The sequence below is a fragment of the Aquarana catesbeiana genome, linkage group LG04 (genome assembly GCF_042186555.1).
Source record: "Aquarana catesbeiana isolate 2022-GZ linkage group LG04, ASM4218655v1, whole genome shotgun sequence".
Classification (NCBI taxonomy): Eukaryota; Metazoa; Chordata; class Amphibia; order Anura; family Ranidae; genus Aquarana; species Aquarana catesbeiana.
Genome location: NC_133327.1, coordinates 677,601,929 through 677,627,109, shown reverse-complemented (window position 1 = coordinate 677,627,109; position 25,181 = coordinate 677,601,929). Strand labels below are relative to the sequence as shown.

At 45.8% G+C, this 25,181-nt stretch overlaps 1 protein-coding gene across 1 annotated transcript in view; it reads right to left on the bottom strand.

Moving 5' to 3' along the window:
• LOC141141027 (exportin-5-like) overlaps window positions 1-23,605 on the bottom strand; it is an 85,647-nt gene extending 62,042 nt beyond the window's left edge. The window contains 8 exon segments of the mRNA XM_073628687.1: window positions 29-214; window positions 1,002-1,028; window positions 1,152-1,334; window positions 1,461-1,598; window positions 10,703-10,775; window positions 21,887-22,008; window positions 23,407-23,523; window positions 23,525-23,605. Coding sequence (XP_073484788.1) covers window positions 29-214; window positions 1,002-1,028; window positions 1,152-1,334; window positions 1,461-1,598; window positions 10,703-10,775; window positions 21,887-22,008; window positions 23,407-23,523; window positions 23,525-23,590 — 912 coding nt within the window. The 5' untranslated portion in view covers window positions 23,591-23,605.
• Window positions 23,606-25,181: the final 1,576 nt, after the last annotated feature.

The following is a 25,181-nucleotide window of genomic DNA, read 5'->3' as shown; positions in this document are numbered from 1 at the left end:
CCATAGCGGGCATGGAACATCCTCTTACCTTCCTGCTCACAGCGATGAGCAGACACTCTGCTGCCTCCACCTGCAGATCCTCCTCAGCCAGCAGCAGGCACAACATCTGCAGAAACTTACAGTCCAGTGCAGTAAGATAACTGAATGACATCCAATCAATGTATCCTGCCAGCGTGTTCAGAGTCGCCAACGCCACCCGACATAGTCCCTGGCACTGAAACAACATTGGACACATAAGAACAGCAATGGGGGAGGGCAGCAATACAGAAAAAAAACAAAAAAAAAAAAAAGAAGGGGCAGGGCGATGAAAGGAGAGGGGGACAAGGGGCAAAGCAATGAAAAGAGGGGAAGGCAAGGCGCGAGCGAGAGAGAGAGAGCGAGAGAGCGAGAGAGCGGCGATGAAAAGAGAGGGGGCGCGAGGCGATGAAAAGAGGGGGGCGCAAGGCTAAGAAAAAAAAGGGGGGTGCAAGGTGATGAAAAGGGGGGGGGAGCAAGGCGATGAAAAGGGGGGGGGGGGGAGAGCAAGGCGATGAAAAGAGGGGGGAGAGCAAGGCGATGAAAAGAGGGGGGAGAGCAAGGCGATGAAAAGAGGGGGGAGAGCAAGGCGATGAAAAGAGGGGGGAGAGCAAGGCGATGAAAAGAGGGGGGAGAGCAAGGCGATGAAAGGAGAGGGGGACAACAGGCAGGGCGATGAAAGGAGAGGGGGACAAGGGGCAGGGCGATGAAAGGAGAGGGGGACAAGGGGCAGGGCAATGAAAGGAGAGGGGGACAAGGGGCAAAGCAATAAAAGCAGAGGGGAAAAAAAGGGAGGTGGGGAGGAAGGCGAGGGGGCAGTGAAGAAATGGGGCCGGTGATAGAAGGAATGTAGGAGGGCAGGTGATAGAATAGAGAGGGGCCACAGGATGGAATGGAAGGGAGAAAAGGTACAGTAAACATCTGCATTAAGTGAATTGGCTTGGATGGGCACACAGGTGATGGTATCCTTTGCAGGCTGTCCTCACCTTGTCCTTCTGTGTGGGGTCTCTTTTCTGCAAAAAACACACAGAACATGAGAGATGAGGAAGAAATCTCACATTTTTATCTGAAATGTTTAGTTTTCAGGTAAATCCTTCAATATAAAAATATGATATGTAAATTTCTAGCAAACATACCAGCTTCCGATAGTGGTGCACGCTGTTTGCCAGGATTCCCACCATGAAGGTGAAGAGCTTGTCCATGTTTTGTGTCATAGTAGTCTGGATGTCCCTCCGCCGCTGGGTCGGAAGAGTCTGAAAGGTCACCACGTCTTCTGCCAGTCGCAAGAGGATGAACATGACAAGCTCTTTTTGCACTTCCTGCAGAAATAAGACGGGGGTGTCACACACAAAGGCCCATGTTTTCCAACCCCAGTCTTCCAATGGACAGAACTATGAGCACGTTAGGTATACAGAAGAGACTGAAGACACATGTAGGCTCTTTACCCCATTCTTGGTGAGAGTGTCCAGCTCGTTCAGCATGTTCGGCCAGTGCTGAGGCCATTCCCACTTTATGATCTCCACCACAATCCTGGCCAACACACCCTTGATGTGGCCTTCTTCTTCCAGGATGGGGCGAATGCCCTGCAGATGATATAAAGTGTCAAGCTCAGACTGAAACTGCTTTACTTGATACAAGTAAGGACTCTGTGCAGGCCAGTCAAGTTCCTCCACCCCAAACTCGCTCATCCATGTCTTTATGTGCAGTCATGTTCGAACAGGAAGGGGCCATTCCCAAACTGTTCCCACAAAGTTGCGAGCATGAAATTGTCCAAAATGTCTTGGTATGCTGACCCCTTAAGAGTTCCCTTCACTGGAACTAAGGGGCCAAGCCCAACCCCTGAAAAACAACCCCCACATCATAATCCCCCCTCCACCAAGTGATTTGAACCAGTGCACAAAGCAAGGTCCATAAAGACATGGATAAGTGCGTATTGGGGTGGAGGAACTTGACCGTCCTGCACAGAGTCCTGACCTCAACCTGATAGAACACCGTTGGGAAGAATTAAAGCGGAGACTGCAAGCCAGGCCTTCTCGTCCAACATCAGTGCCTGACCTCACAAATGCTCTTCTGGAAGAATGGTAAAACATTCCCATAGACACACTCCTAAACCTTGTGGACAGCCTTTCCCAGAAGAGTTGAAGCTGTTAAAGCTGCAAAGGGTGGGCCAACTCAATATTGAATATATAAAACCTTGTGAGCTGCTATGCAAATTCAGAAAAGCTCCCTGTACTACCCACAACTTCCTAAACATGTGAATGAACAAGATATATCTAAATAAGTGCAGCGCTGAATAAAACATAAGTATATACAAATAGGATATGAAGTGCACAATTATAAAATTAAAGTGCAATATGCAAAAATTCTCCACAAAGTGTTCTTATATGAATCAAGCAATAGGATTTGAAATAAAGATTGGAGACTGGAGTTCACGGGCAGCAATAAGGAGGCACTATATTAAAAGTTGATCAATGTGATCTGAGCTCATGGGCAGTGTATAAGGAGGAGGAATATTAGGAGCATTCCAGAGGATTGATTATTCTCAAAGCCTACAAGGTGAGGGCACAACCGGTGGAGGGAGCACAAGGATTTTGAGTGTATGTATGTATGTATGTATATATGTATATATGTATATATATATATATATATATATATATATATATATATATATATATATATATATATATATATATATATATATATATACATATATACACATACATACACACGTGTGTGTATACACACACACACACACGGATGAGTGTGGATTGACTTTTTTCATTTTATTGTTTCCATTATTCACAAAATGGACTGGCACTTTGTCTTCACTACCGTTTGATTCATACAAGGACACTGTGGGGAAAATTGTGCACATTGCACTTTATTTCAAATCATATTGTATGACTCATAAGGACAATTTGTGGAGAATATTTGCATATTGCACTTTAATTTATAATTGTTTATACCAGGGGTAGGCAACCTTTTGAGCACAGTGTGCCGAAAAATGTTTTCAAAGAAATTGAGCGTGCTGATTTTCACACTCTCAATCACGAAAAGGATTTTTATAAAGTAAACCCTGTAAACTACTTTAGTAGTAGTGAGAAATTAACATCCTGCACTCTCATGCCTCAGATCAGTCCCAGTTCATGCACCTTCACACCTCAGATCACTGTCCCCCGGCAAATCTGCCCCACCACTGTAACCCCCCGGCACATCTGCCCCACCACTGTACCACCTTGCTCTACTGCCCCACCACTGTAACCCCCGGCAAATCTGCCCCACCACTGTACCACCTTGCTCTACTGTCCCACCACTGTAACCCCCGGCACATCTGCCCCACCACTGTAACCCCCGGCACATCTGCCCCACCACTGTAACCCCTGGCACATCTGCCCCACCACTGTAACCCCCGGCACATCTGCCCCATCACTGTAACCCCCGGCACATCTGCCCCACCACTGTAGCACCTTGCTCTACTGTCCCACCACTGTAACCCCCGGCTCATCTGCCCCACCACTGTGTTGTGAGTGTGGTATGGAACCTTAATCAAGATCTCAGTGTTTATTTTTCAGTGCCTCCGACCTTACGGCAATTTTATGAACAGAATGTCAGTGCATACCACAATCCTTTCCTGAGTTCTTTAATTTATGGGGTTTTCTTACCAAAGTATAAAATATCTCCCAACAAAATTATTAAGTAAATAATTTGACTTTATTAATCAACAAGTATATTCATACAAATTTCATACAGAAACTAGATTTTCTGGTGATTGATACTTCACACATACACTATTAAAAACACCAAAATAGCAGTGAAACAAAAACGAATATAATTACTCAGAGGAGTCCAAACTGGTCTGTTGGAAAAATATGTGCGGTAATTTACGCTTTATATTCAAGAACGCAATAGCCCTTGTCGCTCAGGGAAACAGTCCTTCGAATTTCTCCGGCCGGAAGGAATCCAAAGTATGTCTCACAAAGTCAACAGAACTATATTGCTAATTTGAAATATTTATTAAACCAACACAGCTTCAGAAATTATATGGAGCAATAAAAAAAAAAAAAAAACTCTCCCTGGGATCACAGAATTTTAAATTAATAGAAATATATTTGCCTGAATTCCCTAAAACACGGTTATAATAATGCACCTCTAGACAGTCAAAAAATGTCAATACCTAACCTATAAAATATAATCCCTACGATTATGAGAGAGAAGATGAAATAGAATTTGTATGATCTGCATCTTACCAATCAGCTGAAAAGGGAGAGATATCCGCCAATACCTAAGCACATCGAGTGGTTCCAGTCACAAGGTCCAGCAAGATGGGGAGTGGTCAAATATCAGCAGACTTGATATCTAGGAGTGCATCTGGTGTATGGGTCTGTGATCCTTTCCTTGGGGCCCCCCACAACCTTTATACCATTTTGGGACAATAAGCTCATAAAATTATCATGAGCTCAGCCCAGAAGGTTTGGCTCACTCTCCATTGTTTGGGGAATTTTAATGATTTGCCAGGTACCATTAGGTAATATTATCTTCAGCCACCGGGTGTGTCTGAGGACAAAAATGTGTTCTACCGGTTTGTTAACCACTTAAGGACCAGCCTCGTTTTGGATTTTAGGTGTTTACATGTTTAAAACAGTTTTTTTTTGCTAGAAAATTACTTCGAACCCCCAAACATTATATATTGTTTTTTTTCTAACACCCTAGAGAATAAAATGGCAGTCATTGCAATACTTTTTTTCACACCGTATTTGCGCAGAGGTCTTACAAGCACGCTTTTTTTGGAAAAAAAATTCACTTTTTTGAATAAAAAAAAAAAAAAAACAAACAAGACAACAGTAAAGTTAGCCCAATTTTTTTTATATTGTGAAAGATAATGTTACGCAGAGTAAATTGATACCCAACATGTCAAGCTTCAAAATTGCGCCCGCTCGTGGAATAGCGTCAAACTTTTACCCTCAAAAATCTCCATAGGTGACATTTAAAAAATTCTACAGGCTGCATGTTTTGCATTACAGAGGTGGTCTAGGGCTAGAATTATTGCTCTCGCTCTTCCGATTGCAGCGATACCCCCCACATGTGTGATTTGACCACCGTTTTCATATGAGGGCACTACTCACGTATGCATTCGCTTCTGCGTGCGAGCTTGACGGGGCGTTTAAAAAAAATCTTTTTTTTTCTTATTTAATTTTATATGATTTTTTTATTTTTACACTGTTAAAAAAAAAAAAAAAAATGTGTCACTTTTATTCCTATTACAAGGAATGTAAACATCCCTTGTAATAGAAAAATGCATGACAGGTCCTCTTAAATATAAGATATGGGGTCAAAAAGACCTCAGATCTCATATTTAAGCTAAAATGCAATAAAAAAAAAAAAAAAAAAGTCATTTAAATAAATGACATTGAAAAAAATATGCCTTTTAAGACGTATGGGCGGAAGTGACGTTTTGAGACGAGACGAGTGGAGTGGAGACGAGTGGGCGCAATCTTCCCCTCACTCATCTCCAGGCACAGCTAGGGGATAGACGCGATCGCCTCTGCCCCTACCGACGGCTCCGGTAAGCGGCGGAGGGCACCGGATCGCGGCGGGAGCCCCTCTTCCGCCACCGATAAAAGTGATCTTGCGGCGAATCCGCCGCAGAGACCACTTTTATCTAGTAGCCGACAGCTGCACGAAAACGGGGATACCGGGGTGATGGCAGCTAGCTGCTGCCATAACAACGATATCCGCCGGCAAAGTTAGGACGTACATCGGCATGCGGCGGTCGGCAAGTGGTTAAAAGAAAAATATATTTTCTTTTATACAGGGTATTATCTATATATGGGGCTATGAACATATGTATAAAATTGTTTATGAAAGCCCAGCAATTAGTATAAAATATAATCATTTAGTAAGAATTTGGTTAATATACACACAATGGATACTTATATATAGAGACGCATAACTTTTGTTAATCTTATGAAAACGTATATGTAATTTTATGCAGATGCAATTACGGTTTCTATGTTTTTACAACCATGCCATTATCTAAAATACAGTTCTTCCTCCTATATTAAAATATAAGATTCTTACTTTTAATATTGCATGTATTTATAGTGCAACATGTATACAGGTTATTAGTGTTTTCTTAAAACGTTTCATGCCATCGCTCGGAGCACCCGGAGAACCGGGATCTGTGTGTGTAAACACAGTTTCCGGTTCTCTGAGGGGAGAACAGACAGATTGTCTGTTCATACAGAGTATGAAAAGCGATCTGTCATGTCCCCTGCACAGTCCCATCCCCCCTTCAGTTAGAACACACAAGAGGACACACTTAACCCCTTCACTGCCCCCTAGTGGTTAACCCCTTCACTGCCAGTGACATTTTTCCAGTAATCAATGCAATTTTATAGCACTGATCGCTGTAAAAATGACAATGGTCCCAAAAATGTGTCAAAATTGTCCGACGTGTCCGCCATAATGTCGCAGTACCCATAAAAATCTCAGATCGCCGCCATTACTATTAAAAAAGAAAAAAAAAATTAATAATAAAAAAGCCATAAAACTATCCCCTATTTGTAGATGCTATAACTTTTGCACAAACCAATCAATATACGCTTTAGGGCTGCAACTAACGATTATTTTCATAATCGATTAGTTGGCCGATTATTGTTTCGATTAATCGATTAATCGGTTAATAACCTTAAAAAAAAGTGTGGTGTATAATTTAGTTAATATGTAAAGTTTAAAAAAAGGTAATTTATTCCTAAATATCTTTATACGCAGGGGTAAATATAAATAACCAACTATATGGTTAGGGAGTAAAATCTTTAATCCTCTCTGAGAATAACAGACAGAAGAGATATACTCTATATACTATTAGAGGTTGAATCTGGTAAATATCATCAGACTCAGATCAAATTTTATTATACTAATATATACTAAATATACTATTTTCATAATCGATTAATTTCATAATTGATTAGTTGTCGATTAATCGATTAGTTGTTTCGGCCCTAATACGCTTATTGCGAAAAAATAAAAAAAATTGTAGAAGAATACATATTGGCCTAAACTGAGGAAAAAAATATTTTTTTTTAGATATTTTTGGGGGATATTTATTGTAGCAAAAAGTAAAAAAATAGTTTGTTTTTCAAAATTGTCGCTTTTTTTTGTTTATAGCGCAAAGAATAAAAACCGCAGAGGTGATCAAATACCACCAAAAGAAAGCTCTATTTGTGGGAAAAAAGGACGTCAATTTTGTTCGGGAGCAACGTCGCACGACCGCGCAATTGTCAGTTAAAGCGACGCAGTGCCGAATCGCAAAAAGTGCTCTGGTCTTTGGGCAGCCAAATGGTTCGGGGCTGAAGTGGTTAATTGTGTTGGAAGGGGAAGTGTTCTTTGGGAGTGCAGATTCAGATTTTCACAGTTTAAATCAAAATATGAATTTTGTATCATGTGTATCCGTCATGACAACTGTAACCCCCTGTCAATCTGTCCCACCACCGTAACCCCCTGCTCTACTGCCCCACCACCGTAACTCCCTGCTCTACTGCCCCACCACCGTAACCCCCTGCTCTACTGCCCCACCACCGTAACCCCCTGCTCTACTGCCCCGCCACCGTAACCCCCTGCTCTACTGCCCCGCCACCGTAACCCCCCGCTCTACTGCCCCGCCACCGTAACCCCCCGCTCTACTGCCCCGCCACCGTAACCCCCCGCTCTACTGCCCCGCCACCGTAACCCCCCGCTCTACTGCCCCGCCACCGTAACCCCCCGCTCTACTGCCCCGCCACCGTAACCCCCCGCTCTACTGCCCCGCCACCATAACCCCCCGCTCTACTGCCCCGCCACCATAACCCCCCGCTCTACTGCCCCGCCACCGTAACCCCCTGGCTCTACTGCCCCGCCACCGTAACCCCCTGGCTCTACTGCCCCACCACTGTAACCCCCTGCTCTACTGCCCCACCACTGTAACCCCCTGCTCTACTGCCCCACCACTGTAACCCCCTGCTCTACTGCCCCACCACTGTAACCCCCTTCTCTACTGCCCCACCACTGTAACCCCCTGCTCTACTGCCCCACCACTGTAACCCCCTGCTCTACTGCCCCACCACTGTAACCCCCTGCTCTACTGCCCCACCACTGTAACCCCCTGCTCTACTGCCCCACCACTGTAACCCCTGCTCTACTGCCCCACCACTGTAACCCCCTGCTCTACTGCCCCACCACTGTAACCCCCTGCTCTACTGCCCCACCACTGTAACCCCCTGCTCTACTGCCCCACCACTGCTACCCCCTGCTCTACTGCCCCACCACTGTTACCCCCTGCTCTACTGCCCCACCACTGTTACCCCCTGCTCTACTGCCCCAACAATGTTCCCCCCTTTCTCATCTGCCCCACCACTGTACCTCCCTGCACATCTGCTCCACCGCCGTACCCTCATGCTCTTCTGTCTCACCGCTGAACCATCTTCTCATCTGTCCCAACACTGAACTCATCTGCTCATCTGCCCCACCACTGTACCTCCTGCACATCTGTCCCACCTCTGTCCCCACTGCTCTTCTGCCCCACTACTGTAACCTAGAGCTGCACAATTAATCGTTAAAAAATCGTGATCTCGATTCAACCCCCCTGACAATCTCTGTTGCAAAGTTTGCTGATTCTTTCATATAACAAGGACAAGATTATCTGCTCACTCAGCTGTCAAAAGAAAACATCCAGGCAGTCTGCCAAGTTTTTAAAAAGAAACATTGTATAACTCTTCCTTCTTAGATCAAAGGGATAAACTTCTGTTTAAAGAAAAAAAAAAAATCCAGGCAGTCTGCCAAGTTTTTAAACAAGTGTAAATGCAGGAAGTTTAACCACTTAAAAGTCTAAAATCTTTTTCTGACTCTTGTTTCTCAAGTTAAAATCAATATTTTTTTTGCTAGAAAATTACTTGGAACCCCCAAACATGATATATATTTTAGCAGAGATCCTAGGGAATAAAATGTCAATTGCTGCAATATTTTATGTCACACTGTATTTGCCCAGTGGTCTTTCAAACGCAATTTTTTGGGGAAAAATACACTTCAATGAATAAAAAAAAACAGTAAAGTTAGCCCAATTTTTTTTTTGTAACCCACTGTAACCCGCTTTCTCATCTGCCCCACCAATGTACCTCCTGCACATCTGTCTCACCTCTGTACCCCCTGCCCTCCTACCCCACCACTGTAAGCCCCTGCTTATCTGTCCCACCAATACACCTCCTTTCACATCTGCCCCACTGCTCGACCCCCCCCCTTCTTTTCTGTGCCACCACTGAACCCCCTTTTCATCTGGCCCAACACTGAACCCCTCTTGCTCATCTGCCCCATCACTATACCCCCCTGCTCTTCTCTCCCACTGGCCAATGCTGAACTCCCTTCTCATCTCTTCCACCACTGTACCTCCCTGCACATCTGCCCCACCGCTGTACACTCCTGCTCTTCTGTCCCACCTCTGAACATCCCTCCTGCTCATTTTCCCCACCACTGTACCCTCCTACTCATCTGCTCCACCGTTGTACCCTCTTCTCATCTATTATATGCAGAGCAGTGAAAGGAAGCAGAGATGAGACACATCTACCTGCCCTGCACACTCATCTTGCTGATCCACCTCTCACATCCAGTCCATGTGCTTGTATGTGATGTATGTGATGTCACATACCAGCATATGGAATGGATGCACAATGAAGAGCTCAGGTCAGGGGCATTTTCTGAAAGCAGTGGGCCCCCACAGCTGAGAAAAAGTGCAGCGCTCTGCAAAAGTTGGGTTTAGTATTCATTGAACTGAATACTGGCTGTGGCTTAAAGGGACACAGAGTGACGGTGTTCAGTAGTAAGTGACGCAATGGTTCAGGAATAATTTCAACAAAGTTCCCAGAAGCTCAACAGTAATTCCACAAACTGTCACCTGAATGTAGTTCTCTCAAATCACAGTGAAATCCCTTCTATCAGAGATTGGTAGTGGCAACCGAGCGAGTCATCTTCCTGCAGATGGTGGGAGGGGCTAGCAGGACTGTGATTGGCTTTAGCAACGGCCAATGACAGTCCTCCTCCTGGAAACAGGGACCCCCCCCCCCCAGCAGAACTGCACTCAATCTCATCCCCATCACAAAATCTGACGATTGCAGCTACAACAAAGTTAGAGAACCAAACAATGTTTCCCATCTTTTACAATGTGTGGGGGGCACAGTGCCTCCCCCTCAGTGCAGGTGGGGTGTGGGGAATTCTGAAATTGAAATGCATTAGCGTCTCCCTGACACTTCCCTGCGCTGCTCTGCTGATGCAGGAGGGAGTCGAGTGCCGGCAAAAGAGGCTCCGCGTGCCGGGGGTTGCCTACCCCTGGTTTATACCATTGCACTTTATATCCTAATTGGATATTCTTATGTTTTATTCAGCGCTGCACTTATATTGATATATCAACTCAATAGTGAACCCTACGGACTAAGACGCCATTACATTTTGTGTGCGTGTAAGACACCCCAAATGCCTGCTATATGGGCGGGGAGAACCTGGTGGGTAATTGTGGTAAGGGCCTGGTAGTCATACAACCAAGTCCATAATATGACAACAAACATATATGAGAACCTAAAATGCTTCACAATGAGGGCTGTATGGGGTCCACACTTCTCTAGTCACTGGCTGTATGTGGCAGTAAACAGTGGAGAAGACTTACACCAGCGATGAGGTCAATCACACTGTCCCTCAGACACACCTTCTCCTCTTGCTCCATGGCATTCCAGCGGAACCTGCAATGAAGGAAGACACACAGTCATGGAGATTTCTGTGCTCCCTGGGTAGGAGAAGAATATAAGAAGGTCATATAACAGGATACACCATTATAAATTTACCATACACAGCAGGAGGAGTGAAAATAGAACAAAGCTTCAAACTAAAATGCATGTACCCTCTAATGATGCATTTATCTTATTTGCTTCCTTTTGGTCTATGAAATATCCCATTAGAACCATTTTGTTTTATCAGTTTGAAAAAGTAAAAAATAAATACCTGTTGAGCCCGCCGGTCATTTTTTTGGCAGCGATTGTCGCGTGACAAATCGCAACGCGCGACACTGTCACCCAAAAGAAGCCCATGTTCCCTTTTAAAGCGACGATTTACCGTACGATAATCACGGCAAATTTGTGACGCGATTAGGATGCCATTAAAAAGTAATGGCATTGCAAACGCATCCCGCGTTTTACAGCGATTTGGAATCGCGCCAATTCCGCCAGCAATCAGGTGTGAATGGCGCTTTAAGCTCACCCCTTTGATCTGCAGAAAACAAATGAAACAGAGTAGATACAGAAGATACTCAATTTCCCATCTGAACTCTGCATCCCTCTGATCAATGTTCATAAACAGGTTACTTTGTATCTTTCTATAACTGTCTGATTGTTTATAAACAATGTTACTTTGTATCTCTCTCCCTTTGAACAATGTTCAGAAATGTTACTTTATATCTCTCTATTGCCTGTCTGTTCAGAGGGAGATAGATACAAAAGTAACATGGTTTATAAAACATTGTTCAAAGGGAGAGCGAGATACAAAGCAACATTGTTTATAAACCTTGAATAATGTTTATAAACAATATTATTTTGTATCTCTCGATTTCTAGCCTGAACAAGGTTTATAAAAAAGGTTCCTTGTATCTCTCTATTGCCCGTCTGATCAATCTTAATAAACAATGTTATTTTGTATCTCTCTATCACTTGTCTGAACAATGTTTATAAACAATGTTACTTTGTAGCTCTCGATTTCCAGTCTGAACAATGTTTTTATTCTCTTTGCCAGCACCTGCTGCTACAGATACCGTATCTACACAGCAACTGCAATGGAAGACATAGAAGCAGGACAAATAGACTGGATGTGCTGTGTACTTTGAAGGAAGTTTTTGGGCACATGTAGCATGTCGAGTGTCCTCAACTGGTTAAAGGACTCTCCTTTTTTATTAGGCCTCATTACCCACGGCATGTGCATACGGCACGTCTCCCCGGACACAGCACTTTTCCATTTAGGAAAGAAGCGACGTACTAGCTTGCAGTTTTAAACGCCAATGCAGCAGCCATCAGCATTTACCCGAGCACAGCCAGTCGCTCATATCGGTGGCTGCATGCAGCACCCCGGGCACCAGAAAACATTGAGGGGGGATTTTACACCTCAGCACACAGGAGCTGCTAAGCTCTTGTGCACGAGTCCCTGTTTTCGAGTCCCTGTTTTCGAGTCCCTGTTTTCGAGTCCTGCTTTAAGGTTTTCAATCACTCAGTAAAGAAAATGTATTTTATACACATCAGAAATGTAACACCAACGACATGGTGACTGTACGGACAGCAACCAATCTATCCCTTTTCTGTTCTAACAAAAAAAAATAGGATTTTTATTACAGCTTACCTGTAAAAATCCTTTTCTTGGAGTACATCATGGGACACAGAGCGTAAGTAATTACTTATTGGGTTATGGGCCACCTTCAGGTGTTAACACTGGTATACCCAATCAAGGAAGTTCACTCCCGATATAACCCCTCCTCCTTCCAGGAGCACATCAGTTTTTGTAGCAAAGCAATATACCTTAAATCCCAAAAGAGGGGAGGGACCTCTGTGTCCCATGATGTACTCCAAGAAAAGGATTTCATTTTACAGGTAAGCTGTAATAAAAATCCTACTTTCCTTATCATACATCATGGGACACAGAGCCTAAGTAATTACTTAATGGAACGTCCCATAGCAATGCTACTTGAGGGGAGGGAGAGACAACCCGCAGGGTACCCCCAGACTTGAGGACCTATACTGCTGGCTGCAGCGCACTGCGCCCGAAGGCGAGATCCTCATGCCTCCTTACATCCACCTGATAAAATCTTGTGAATGTATGTACTGAAGATAAAGTTGCGGCCTTACAGATCTGAGCCATGGAGGCCTGGTGACACACTGCCCAAGAAGCACTGACCGCCCTGGTAGAGTGCGCCTTAACTTGAAAAAGGGGGAATCTTACCCCTTAAATTATAAGTCTGAATTTAGTCTACAGGCTTGGAAATATCAGTTTGTAAATGGATAGAAAACTGGCTAAAAGACAGAATTCAGAGAGTAGTGGTTAATGATTCTTACTCTGAATGGTCTAAGGTTATCAGTGGTGTACCCTAAGGTTCAGTGCTGGGACCCTTACTCTTTAATATCTTTATAAATGATATTAGGTCTGGGATTAAAAGTACCATTTCTGTCTTTGCAGATGACCCTATGCTATGCAGTGGAATAACATCCTTACAGGATGTCTCCAATTTACAAGCCGACCTCAATGCTCTGTCTAATTGGGCGTCTATGTGGCAGATGAGGTTTAATGTTGAGAAATGTAAAGTTATGCACTTGGGGGCTGAGAATATGCATGCATCATACATACTAGGGGGAGTACAACTGGGGGAATCCATAGTGGAGAAGGATCTGGGGGTTTTGGTAGATCATAAGCTCAATAATAACATGCATTGCCAAGCTGCGGTTTGCAAAGCGAGCAAAGTCCTTTCTTGTATTAAGAGAGGTATGGACTCCAGAGAGAGAGAGACATCATTTTGCCCCAGTTCAAATCATTAGTAAGACCTCATCTGGAATATGCAGTTTAGTTTTGGGCACCAGTTCTCAAAAAGGATATCGGGGAACTGGAGAAAGTGCAGAGAAGGGCAACCAAACTGATAAGAGGCATGGGGGAGCTCAGCTATGAGGAAAGATTAGAGGAACTGAATTTGTTCACTCTTGAGAAGAGGAGAATAAGGGGGATATGATCAACATGTTCAAATATATAAGGGGTCCATATAGTGAACTTGGTGTTGAGTTATTCACTTTACGGTCAACACAGAGGACAAGGGGGCACTCTTTACGACTGGAGGAAAAGAGATTTCATCTCCAAATACGGAAAGGTTTCTTCACAGTAAGAGCTGTGAAAATGTGGAATAGACTCCCTCCAGAGGTGGTTCTGGCCAGCTCAGTAGATTGCTTTAAGAAAGGCCTGGATACTTTCCTAAATGTACATAATATAACTGGGTACTGACATTTATAGGTAAAGTTGATCCAGGGAAAATCCGATTGCCTCTCTGGGATCAGGAAGGAATTTTTTCCCCTGCTGTAGCAAATTGGAGCATGCTCTGCTGGGGTTTTTTGCCTTCCTCTGGATCAACTGTGGGTATAGTATTGGGTATATTGGATTGTACGATTTTTTTTTTTTTTTTTTTTATGGTTGAACTGGATGGACTTGTGTCTTTTTTCAACCTGACTAACTATGTAATTATAACTTGCCGAATCCACTTAGTGACAGTGGATTTCGATGCGGCCTGTCCTTTCTTAGTTGTTTATATGTATCATTTATGTTTGATGTAATAATTTTATTTGGTGTATTTTGTGTCATGTTTTTGTACTTTGTAATAAAAATATTTTTTTTACCAATTATGTATTTTTTTTGGTAATGCCTCCAAAATCCCACCCCAGGGGAACCAATTGTTCTTTTTTCCATATTATGGGATGTGGCATACCTTCCTTGTTTACTACCTCTGGTCAGAGCCCCTCTGTTTTTCTTTAGTATGGTAGTAGATACCAATCCCCGCTTTTTCTGACGAGTAGTAGTAAATTATAAACATAACTTTTTTTGGGCCGTTTTGCCCGTGTACTTTGTAGACACTAACATTGATTGTGTTTTGCTGTATCAGTTTTTCTTGTCTATTCATATACCTTTTTTGTGTATTGTTTCATTACAAATTTGTAGATCATGGCTAATTACATGGGGAGTAATTGGGACAACCTTATGTCTGGCTATCTGGATGAGTATGGTAAGAATGAACATATTGAATCTGAAATTAAAGGACTGTTTTTGAAACTCACCAAATTCCTTGAGAAAAAATCGTCCCTGTACTGGCACATCAGGTCCTTTCGGGACTATATTAATGACAACATGAACCCATTGGGACTCAGGGTCCAGATCTTCCCTAATTTGGAGGGCTTGGACACTGAGTTCAAAAACGCCTGGGAAAAAATTCTACGCACCTGTTCCAAGGACATGATGGAACTCCTTATCACTGAATATCAGAAACGATCGAATGCGCTGGATGGCGAAATTCAGACCATTTGTTTAAAACTTCAACCACTTCAAACCCATAAGACATACATAGACAGGGAGACCAAACTTAAAAAACATCTTGAGGACTTTAACAAAGATATCCTTATTAAAAAAGAAACCAAATTTAGCAGGGACCGTGGTGCCTTTGAGGAAAACAGGGCCTATAGGTGGAACCAACCACAGTCCAAAAATATCAATAGATTTAGGAATCGAAGAGACCACTACTCTGCCATTTCCAATTCCTCTTCAAGCGTCTCCTCTGTTTCCTCACAGGTTTCTTCCAAAACCAAAAAGGGAACACGTCCCAATCAAAGTGAAAATAGATCTCAGGGAACAAGGACCCAAAATGTGAACACAATAGATGGTTCACAAAATATACCTTTGGGGGCAGGTAGATCATTAGGAGGGACTAGCGGTTGTCCCACCGCTGCCCCCCCTATACCTTCGGTGAATAATACGAGTTCACCCCCGGTTACTAGATCTAGAACCACTCATCAGGGAGGTGACAGACAGGACATTGTCCCTTTAGCGGAGACACTTTTAAACAAACTCACAAACAGAACTTAGATGGGGTTGGAGAGGTGGGTTTGTCGGACGGTGCGGATCGGCCCCTCGGGGCTCTCAGCATCGTCAACCTCTCCTCCCATATCCTTACAGAAGGGGAAAAATGTATACTCCAGAAGGGACTGGGGTTTTGCCCTAATGAGAACATGGACAGGTTCGAGGTTGTTAAGGATCTCGAATTGTTCGCACGTAAATTAATGTTAAAAAACATGTATCAGAAGCCCCAGGGGTCTATAGATCTTACACCCCAGGAAAATCAGGCTATTGACCAGCTGGTATCGCTCTTGGAGGAAAGCGACACAACTGATCTTATTGATCGTATTGATTTGCCCTCTGTGCTTTCCCTTCCTCTGTCTAACAGGGAGGGGCCGGCTCGGGAGTCGGTCCAGGGGTCCAAACTCAAAAAGAAATCGGTCCAATTTCCACCCCCTAGCTCTAATCCAAACATCTCTACGTTTCTTAAACTGGTGTACAAAGATATTGAGAGGCTGCGTATTCGCACTCCCAGAGAGACGAATACCAACTTGGCTGACAGACAGGCACTAAAGGAACTTGGTGACAATAAATCTATAGTCATCAAGCCCTCGGATAAGGGGGGGAACATTGTCCTGATGGACAATGCTCAATACATTTCAATGTGCCATAAAATTCTTATGAATAAGAATTGGTACAAAAAAATCTCCAGAGATTTGATCAACAGGTTCCACCAGGAATATTATTCCCTGGTGGACACTGCATATAATAATAAAGTTATTAACAAGACTGTGTGGGATTATATTAGAGTTAAATTCCCAATTGTACCAACCTTCTACTCATTACCAAAAATTCATAAAGACAGCCAGAACCCTACAGGGAGACCCATTGTCTCGGATAGAGGGTCCATCAGCGAACACGCGAGTCGTTTGATTGATGAACATCTCAAACCCCATGTTACCAGCTTACGATCATATGTAAAAGACACCATACATTTCCTCAAAATCATAGAAAATCTCACCATACCAGACAATGCATATCTAGTGACGACTGACGTAGAGGCCCTGTACAGCTCTATTCCCCATGCTGGTGGACTTAGGGCTGTCAAGAAGGCCATCTTTCAGAGACAGGATGGAGACTGGGCCTATAATGACTTCATTTTACAACTGCTGGAATATATTTTGTACCATAATGTTTTTTCTTTTGATGGTTCCCATTTCCTCCAGGTACAGGGGGTGGCGATGGGGACTTGTTGTGCCCCGTCCTACGCCAACCTGTACCTGGGGGAATGGGAAACCACCTTTCTCAGTGATGAAAACTTGTCAATATATACAAACCACTTCCTGTTGTGGTTCAGATACATCGACAACATTTTCACCATCTGGGATGGCCCCATAGAGCTCTTGCAATCATGCCTCGTGTGCATGAATAAAAACTGCTTCAATCCTAATTTTACCATGGCTTTAAGTCGCAGTGAGATCGCATTTTTGGATGTTATGGTTCATAGGAATCGGGATGGTGGACTCAGCAGTGGCCTCTTTCGGAAGGCCACTGCTGGGAACACCATCCTACATGCCTCGAGTTTTCACCCATCTAGTCTTATTAAGTCAATACCATACAGCCAATACTTGAGGGTGCACAGAAATTGCACCGATGAAGCGACTTTTAAAGATGAAGCAAATAATTTGCGTGCGAGACTTCTTGAGAGAGGTTACTCACGTACCTCCCTCAAAAAAGCCTATAAACGGGCCATTACACATACGTGGCAGACTCTTATCTACTCGCAAAAAAACAAGACCCAGGATAATTCCTTGCGCATCATCACAAAGTATTATAACCAACATACTGAAGTCAAGAGAATTGTGTCCAAGTATTGGCACATTCTCACCATGGACCCCAATTTACAGAGACTCCTCCCCAAAAGTCCCCTCTTTACCTTTAGGAGGGCCACCTCTCTATCCTCCAGATTGGTGAGAAGTGAATTTAGGGATGAAAAATTTGCTCAGCACTGCAAGTACAGGGGCACTTTCATGTGTGGGGCCTGTGGATACTGCAGATTTATGTACACCACTAAAAATCCTACTTTACCCAATGGCAGTATCTTCAGGCCCAAACACTTTGCGAACTGCAAGACTAAGGGGGTGGTCTACATGCTCTGGTGTGATTGTGGATGTTTCTATGTCGGGAAAACCAAATTGGAATTCTGGCATAGGGCATACCGCCACATCAGGAGCATGCAGACATGTGACCCCGATCTACCACTGGGGAGACATACGGCCCTGGTCCATCAGGGAGAGTTTCCAAGAATCAAGTTTTTGATCTTGGACCGGGTCCACCCAGGTTGGAGGGGGGGAGATTGGAATAAGGATCTCCTCCAACTTGAATTGAGGTGGATCTATAACTTACGGGCGACCAGGCCCCCTGGACTGAACGACATTACATGTTTCAAGCCCTTCCTGGAGGGTTTTGACTCCGGGGGCATGGAAAGATAGACTTTTATCTCGATACTTGTTTGGATGCACGCCCCAGGCCCTACCACACTGTATGCAGGTTATCTGACTTTGGCCCCTGCTCTGCCCTACTATATGCCTTTACAACTTGTAGGCCCGTTATTGCCTACGTCTTACGTCAAAAATGGATACCATTATGGGGCCCATTATGTTATGTTAGGGGCTAATTCGCATATCCATGCCCTCGGACTGGTAAGACACTGGGTGGTCCCCTGTCTTCAAATCCCTGCCCCAGTCGGGAGAGGCAATTATGTTTTATCCCTTTCATGTTTGTTTTGCGGTTCAATGCTTTTGCTATCTATTTTTTTCCCCATGTTACAGCTCTGCTGTGGTCTCTCACGGCTTAGGTGCACTGGCAGACATCCAATTTATTTATGTGACCTTATACTGTACAACATTTGTGCTTTTATTTTGTTTTTCACCTGGTTGGCATGACTTTTTTGGTGCCTTCCTTTTGCTGTCACTGTGCGCGGTCCTGGCACGGCAAGGCTGTCCCTTCTGGGACACATCAGGGGAACGGTTTCCGTTCCTCTCCTCCCGATCTGGATCAAGCGTCAGCTGAGTCCAGCTCTGGCTTCCCGTGCCGGTGGGAGTGGACGGCAGCGCGCGCCTCCGGAACGCAGCACCGTGACGATGCGCTCCAGTCTGACTGGCGCGCATGCGCGGCATGGGGTTGGGGCCGGCGTCTATGGGGGGGCGTGGCGCGGCCCACTCCCAGGGGGTCCATGATTGGACCTAGATGACAGGATGCCTGTTTAGAGGCTGACTGATTGGCAGTCGGGGGAGAATAGGAGGAGGCAGCCTAGGGAGGATATGATGCGCACAGCTGATTGTTGTTACAATCAGCTGTGAGCGCTTCTAGTGGAGATAAATACTCTAGCTCATCCACTCGGATCTTGTGATCGGAGGTGGATGATGCACTCATGCTGCGCTCTTGGCTGCCAAAGTAAGTTACCTTGACTTACTGGGGGCACTTTGGACTCTTACTCTGTAGACTATTTAAATATGTGGTGTGGTTTACATTTACCACAATTTGCTCATATATATCTCTTATGAGTTCCACCCCCTTTTTCTTTTCTAATACTAGGTCTCCGTTTTAGTGTCAGCCTGGCAGCCAGCATGATGCTTTGTGAGCTCTCCTCCTCCCCCCTACGTTATATCTTGTAGGTGTCTTTTTTGGCTCCAGCTTCCAGGTATGTTTTCCGGTCATCAGTTCCCACATATATGTATGTTTTTTTGTACCATCTCTGGGACCCGTTTTTCTTTAGATCCCACTATATGGGGGTGTTTACCTCCATTAAATTGCCATCTCTCATGATACTGTATGTTTGGTCTTAGGTCCGAAGATCCTTTTGGACCCCAGGCCACGCACAGGCGCTGCGCCTATACTTGGACGCAGCGTTTTTTCAGCACCTAGGGGGACGGTATTCTGTATATGAACCCTCTACAGTACTCTACCTACTCACAATTGGATCTTTGGGATATGCACACGGCCTGGGATACCACAGCAGAGCTGACTGTTTGTTTTGAATGTCTTTACAACATTTGCATTGGGTAAGTGAGTGTATTCTTACACATGGGTTGTGGGGGGTATACCATTTCATATATGTATGCGACGCTAACCATTTTGTGCTTTTTGCCTTTGCAATATTAAATAGATGATAATTCTCACTTGTCAAACCTTGACGAAGGACTTTCCGAAACGCGTCGGTTTAGTAAGACCTACCTCATCCTATATTATTGGTCTGTTTTTGTTGCCTTGTGTGATATTTGTTGTCACATACATGCTATTCTTGATGCAATTGTTTATATGTATCATTTATGTTTGATATAACAATTTTATTTGGTGTATTTTGTGTCATGTTTTTGTACTTTGTAATAAAAATATTTTTTTTACCAATTATGTATTTTTTTTGGTAATGCCTCCAAAATCCCACCCCAGGGGAACCAATTGTTCTTTTTTCCATATTATGGGATGTGGCATACCTTCCTTGTTTACTACCTCTGGTCAGAGCCCCTCTGTTTTTCTTAGGACCCTCTGGCAGAATAAATAAGACATCAGTCTTCCAAATCTGAGCAGTTGCCTTTAAATAGATTTTCACTGCTCTCACCACATCAAGACAATGTAGTGACTTTTCTTCCCTGGAACATGGTTTTGGAAAAAACGATGGCAGGACAATATCTTTCTGGTGAAAACCTGAAACCACTTTTGGCAAAAAGCCCGGACGAGGGCACAACACCACTCTGTCTTCATGAATAATCAAATATGGCTCTTAACAAGAAAGAGCAGCCAATTCCGAAACCCTCCTTGCTGAGGATATAGCAACCAAAAATACCAACTTCCTTGTCAGAAAGACTAAGGGAATATGTTGAATCGGTTCAAATTGGTGTTTGTGTAACACTGACAAAATAAGTTCAAGTCCCAAGGGCTTAAATGTGAATTAACTGCCAGGCGATTAATTAGCGCTTATTTTTCTGCCCATCCTGAAAAAAGAGAGTATTTAGGCATCCGGAGGCTGCTCTTTGGGAGGGGGCAATGTCAGGGACCTGTCAGCACCAGACAGGGTTATATGCGTGCGCGCATGTGCACCCCTGCTCGAGCTGAGCAACAACGTCCGTCCACTGGTGTGCATCAGCGTGTCACTCGGGCACGCGACGGGTGCGTGTGCGGCGGGCGCACGTGCGTGCGCGTTAGTGCTGTTTGGCGCCACTGAACGCATAAAGGACTCTCAGCTGCACTGGTGCGGTGCTATTTCGTCTTCAGCTTCTGTGATCTGTTACCTGCATCTGATTGTTGATCTGCTATACCGACCTGGCTCTGTCCGACTTCCCTGCTCTCTCCAATCCGACCCGGCTTGCCTGACTCTGCTACAACTTCTGCCTGTTTTACTGACCCTGATTTTGCCTGCTGTGTTCTCCTGCCTGATTACCTGCCGACCCGGGACTGTCTGACCCTGCCTGTGCCTGCTGCTTTGCTCCGTGTGCTGCTGCACTCCCAGCTCCTCGCATACAGCTCCAGTGACCGCTGCTCCTGTACTCATCAGCTCTTCAGTCTGCAGCCTACCGCTGACCACCATCACCTGCAGTCCAGCCATCCCTGGAAGGATCTCTACTCTGTTATCAGCACCAGCAGCTCCAACTTCAACAGGCACTCCTACCCACTGTGCTCATGAGACCACTGTCCCCATTCCAGTGGCTCCTGAACCAGCGTTGTAAGAGAAGTCTCCTCCTACAAGTCAGGCTCTACTACCAGGTACCTACCAAGGGGTTATAGAGGAGAGTGAACTTCCTTGATTGGGTATACCAGTTTCAACACCTGAAGGTGGCCCATAACCTATTAAGTAATTACTTAGGCTCTGTGTCCCATGATGTGCGATAAAGAAAAACCACCAGCCAAAACTTAAGAGGAAGGAACCTTTTAGGAAGATTAGATGCGGGGTTTCCTGAGTGAGTAGGAGTCGCCCAGCCATGATTGACAAAATTAGCAGCATTGCTGCAAACCACAGACTCATTGCTGTCTATTATACCGGCTGCTGACACCCGCTCTGCAACACTCCGCCACTCATGCAGAACCCGAGGTGAACGCAGAGCAGGTGCACAACCCAAATCCTCAACAGCATACACCGCGCACCTTCTGTACACAGACCGTACACCACACCATGAATGCAGAATACTGGATGTCCCCACAATACTGACCCAAACCCAATGCAGGAGATGTTTCTTACTTGACTACGTGCTCCAAAACCTGCAAACCAAAGTGCCTGATGACGGGTGGCTGAGTCTTCTCTGCCAGATGCAGACCGCAGGGCACACACATGGGGCAAGTTTCTTTGAAGTCCTCACAGAACTGTATAGAGAAATACAAAATTTCAGGATGAGATTTCTACCCCGATTCATTTCCTGCTGCTCTACACCATCAACTGAACCTCTGTGCATAATACTGCAGACTCCGCCCTCTGCGGCCTTAACTTGTAACCCTAGAATCCCCTTCTTTATATACGATGACCCCAGTATACCCCCCTCCACATTCTGCATCCCCATTATCCCCCCTCCTCCACGTTCTGTACTCCCTGAATCCGCCTCTCCTCCACACTCCCAATATCCCTCCCCCCTCCTCCACACACTGCACTCCCAATATCCCTCCCCCCCCTTCACACTCTGTACTCCCCAGCATCCCCCCCCTCCTCCTCCGCACTCCCAGTATCCCCCCTCCTCCACATTCTCTACTCCCAGTATCCACCCCTCCTCAAGAGTCTGCACTCCCAGTATCTCCCCCCCCTTCCACACTCCCAGTAGCCCCCCTTCCTCCACACACTGTACTCCCTAAATTATCTTACCCTCCCTCCACACTACGTACTCCCAGTACCCCCCTCCACACTCCCAGTATCCCCCTCCTCCTATACACACTGCACTCCCAGTATCCCCCCCTCTCCTCCACACACTGCACTCCCAGTATCCCCCCCTCTCCTCCACACACTGCACTCCCAGTATCCCCCCCTCTCCTCCACACACTGCACTCCCAGTATCCCCCCTCCTCCACACTCTCTACTCCCAGTATCCCCCCCCCCCACTCCACACACTCTACTCCCAGAATCCCCCCTCCCCCCACTCTCTAATCCCAGTATCCCCCCTCCTCCACACTCTCCTCCCAGTATCCCCCCCCTCCACACTCTCTACTCCCAGTATCCCCCCCTCCTCCACACTCTCTACTCCCAGTATCCTCCCCCCCTCCACACTCTCTACTCCCAGTATCCCCCCCTCCTCCACACTCTCTACTCCCAGTATCCCCCCCTCCTCCACACTCTCTACTCCCAGTATCCTCCCCTCCTCCACACTCTCTACTCCCAGTATCCTCCCCTCCTCCACACTCTTTACTCCCAGTATCCCCCCCCCTCCTCCACACTCTCTACTCCCAGTATCCCCTCCTCCACACTCTCTACTCCCAGTATCCCCCCCTCCACACTCTCTACTCCCAGTATCCCCCCCTCCACACTCTCTACTCCCAGTATCCCCTCCTCCACACTCTCTACTCCCAGTATCCCCTCCTCCACACTCTCTACTCCCAGTATCCCCCCCTCCACACTCTCTACTCCCAGTATCCCCCCCTCCACACTCTCTAATCCCAGTATCCCCCCCTCCTCCACACTCTCTACTCCCAGTATCCCCCCCTCCACACTCTCTAATCCCAGTATCCCCCCCTCCTCCACACTCTCTACTCCCAGTATCCCCCCCCTCCTTTCCTCACCCTCAGGGCCTCCAGTCGGTGTCCCTGGGTGGAGCCGGGCTCCATGATGATGGTGACAGCCCTCACTAGCTGTTCGCACAAACCCTGCACCTGTTCCTCCATCTTCGGGTGGGGGGGGGGGGATCTCTTCACCGACTATCCAACGAGAAGAGCGATTAGCCGCGCATGCGCTGAACACCGGCATGGAATAACCCGAGCATGCGCACTGCGGCACCGGACCCTCTGCGCCTGCGCACTGAGAAGCTACAGTCGGAGGAGATTACGCATGCGCTGACTCCTCCTGCCCGTCAACATGCTCAGCACAGTCTCCGCCCATGGGTGTGGCGTCATCGTTCTGGCAGGGCACTGAGGGCAGTGGCGGGAAGGTGAGGAGATGTGGGAGTTCACCTACCTGAGGAGAGGGTGCACTTACCTACCTTGTATGTGAGGTGAGAGACTCCACATACCTACCTAACCCCCTCTTCTTGGTAAGGTAACAACTGCCTACCGAACTGCTAACCACTTACCTGATCCTCCTTCCACCTGAGAGGAGGTGTGAGAGTGTCAACCAACCTACCTTCATTATATCCCTTCAGGCCACCAGAGGACCTACTGACCATCTACTTACCTGACCTCCCTTACATCTGAGGAGAGGTGACAGAATGCTCACCTACCTACCAACTTACTACCTACCTGACCTCCCTTTTATCAATTTAATGAGAGGTGAGAGAGCACCTTCCAACCGTCTACCTACCTGACCTCCATCAGTAGTGACAGAGTGTCCACCTACCTACCAAACCCCTCATATTCATGAGGGAACGCCTATCTTCTACTCGGCTTACTACCTACCTGAAGAGCGGTCAGACACCACCTTCTGACCAACTACCTACCTACTTGTCCCCTTTACATTTGGCAAGAGAGTACCTACCTGACCACCCTTCCTTGCATCTGAGGTGAGAAAGTGCCCACTTACCGATCAATTACATATCTACTTACCGTCTTTTCACCTATCTACCGGCCAACTAGTACCTGATCGCACCCTCCATCCATGTGGGGAGATGTCAAAGCACCTACCTACCTGACCTCCTTTGCATCTGAGGTGAGAGAGTGCCCACCTACCGATCAACTAACTACATACTGTATCTACTTACCGTCTTTTCACTTATCTACCGGCCAACTAACTACCTGATTGCCACTCCATCTATGTGGGGAGGTATGAGAGAGCACCTACCGACGTACCTGACCTCCCTTACATCTGGGGTGAGAAAGTGTCCACACACTGTACCTACCTGACCCCCTCTTTTTGATGAGAGACCGCCTATCTCCCGACCTGCTAACTTCTTACCTGGTCCCCCTTCCATCTGAGGGGAGGTGAGCGTTCACCTACCTACTTACCCAATTTCTGACTTAGCAGCGGTCAGAGGGCCCACTAACCAACTAACTTAACTATCTACCTGACCTCCCCTCAATCCATCTGAGGAGAGGTGATTGAGTGAGTGCCCACCTACTGATTAACTACATACGTACTTACCCCCTTTCCATGTGAGGGGAAGTGAGAGAATACCTACCTACCTGACCTCCCTTACATCTGAGGAGGAGAGGTCAGAGAGCACATACCAACCATCAGCCTACCTGATCTTTACATCTGAGGAGATGTGAGAGTGTCCACATAAGTACCTAACCCCCCTCTTCTTGATGAGGGAGCACCTTTCTACTGACAAGCTTGCTACCTACATGATCCCCATTCCATCAGAGTAGAGGTGAGCCTAACTACCTACCTACTTTCCATTTGAGGC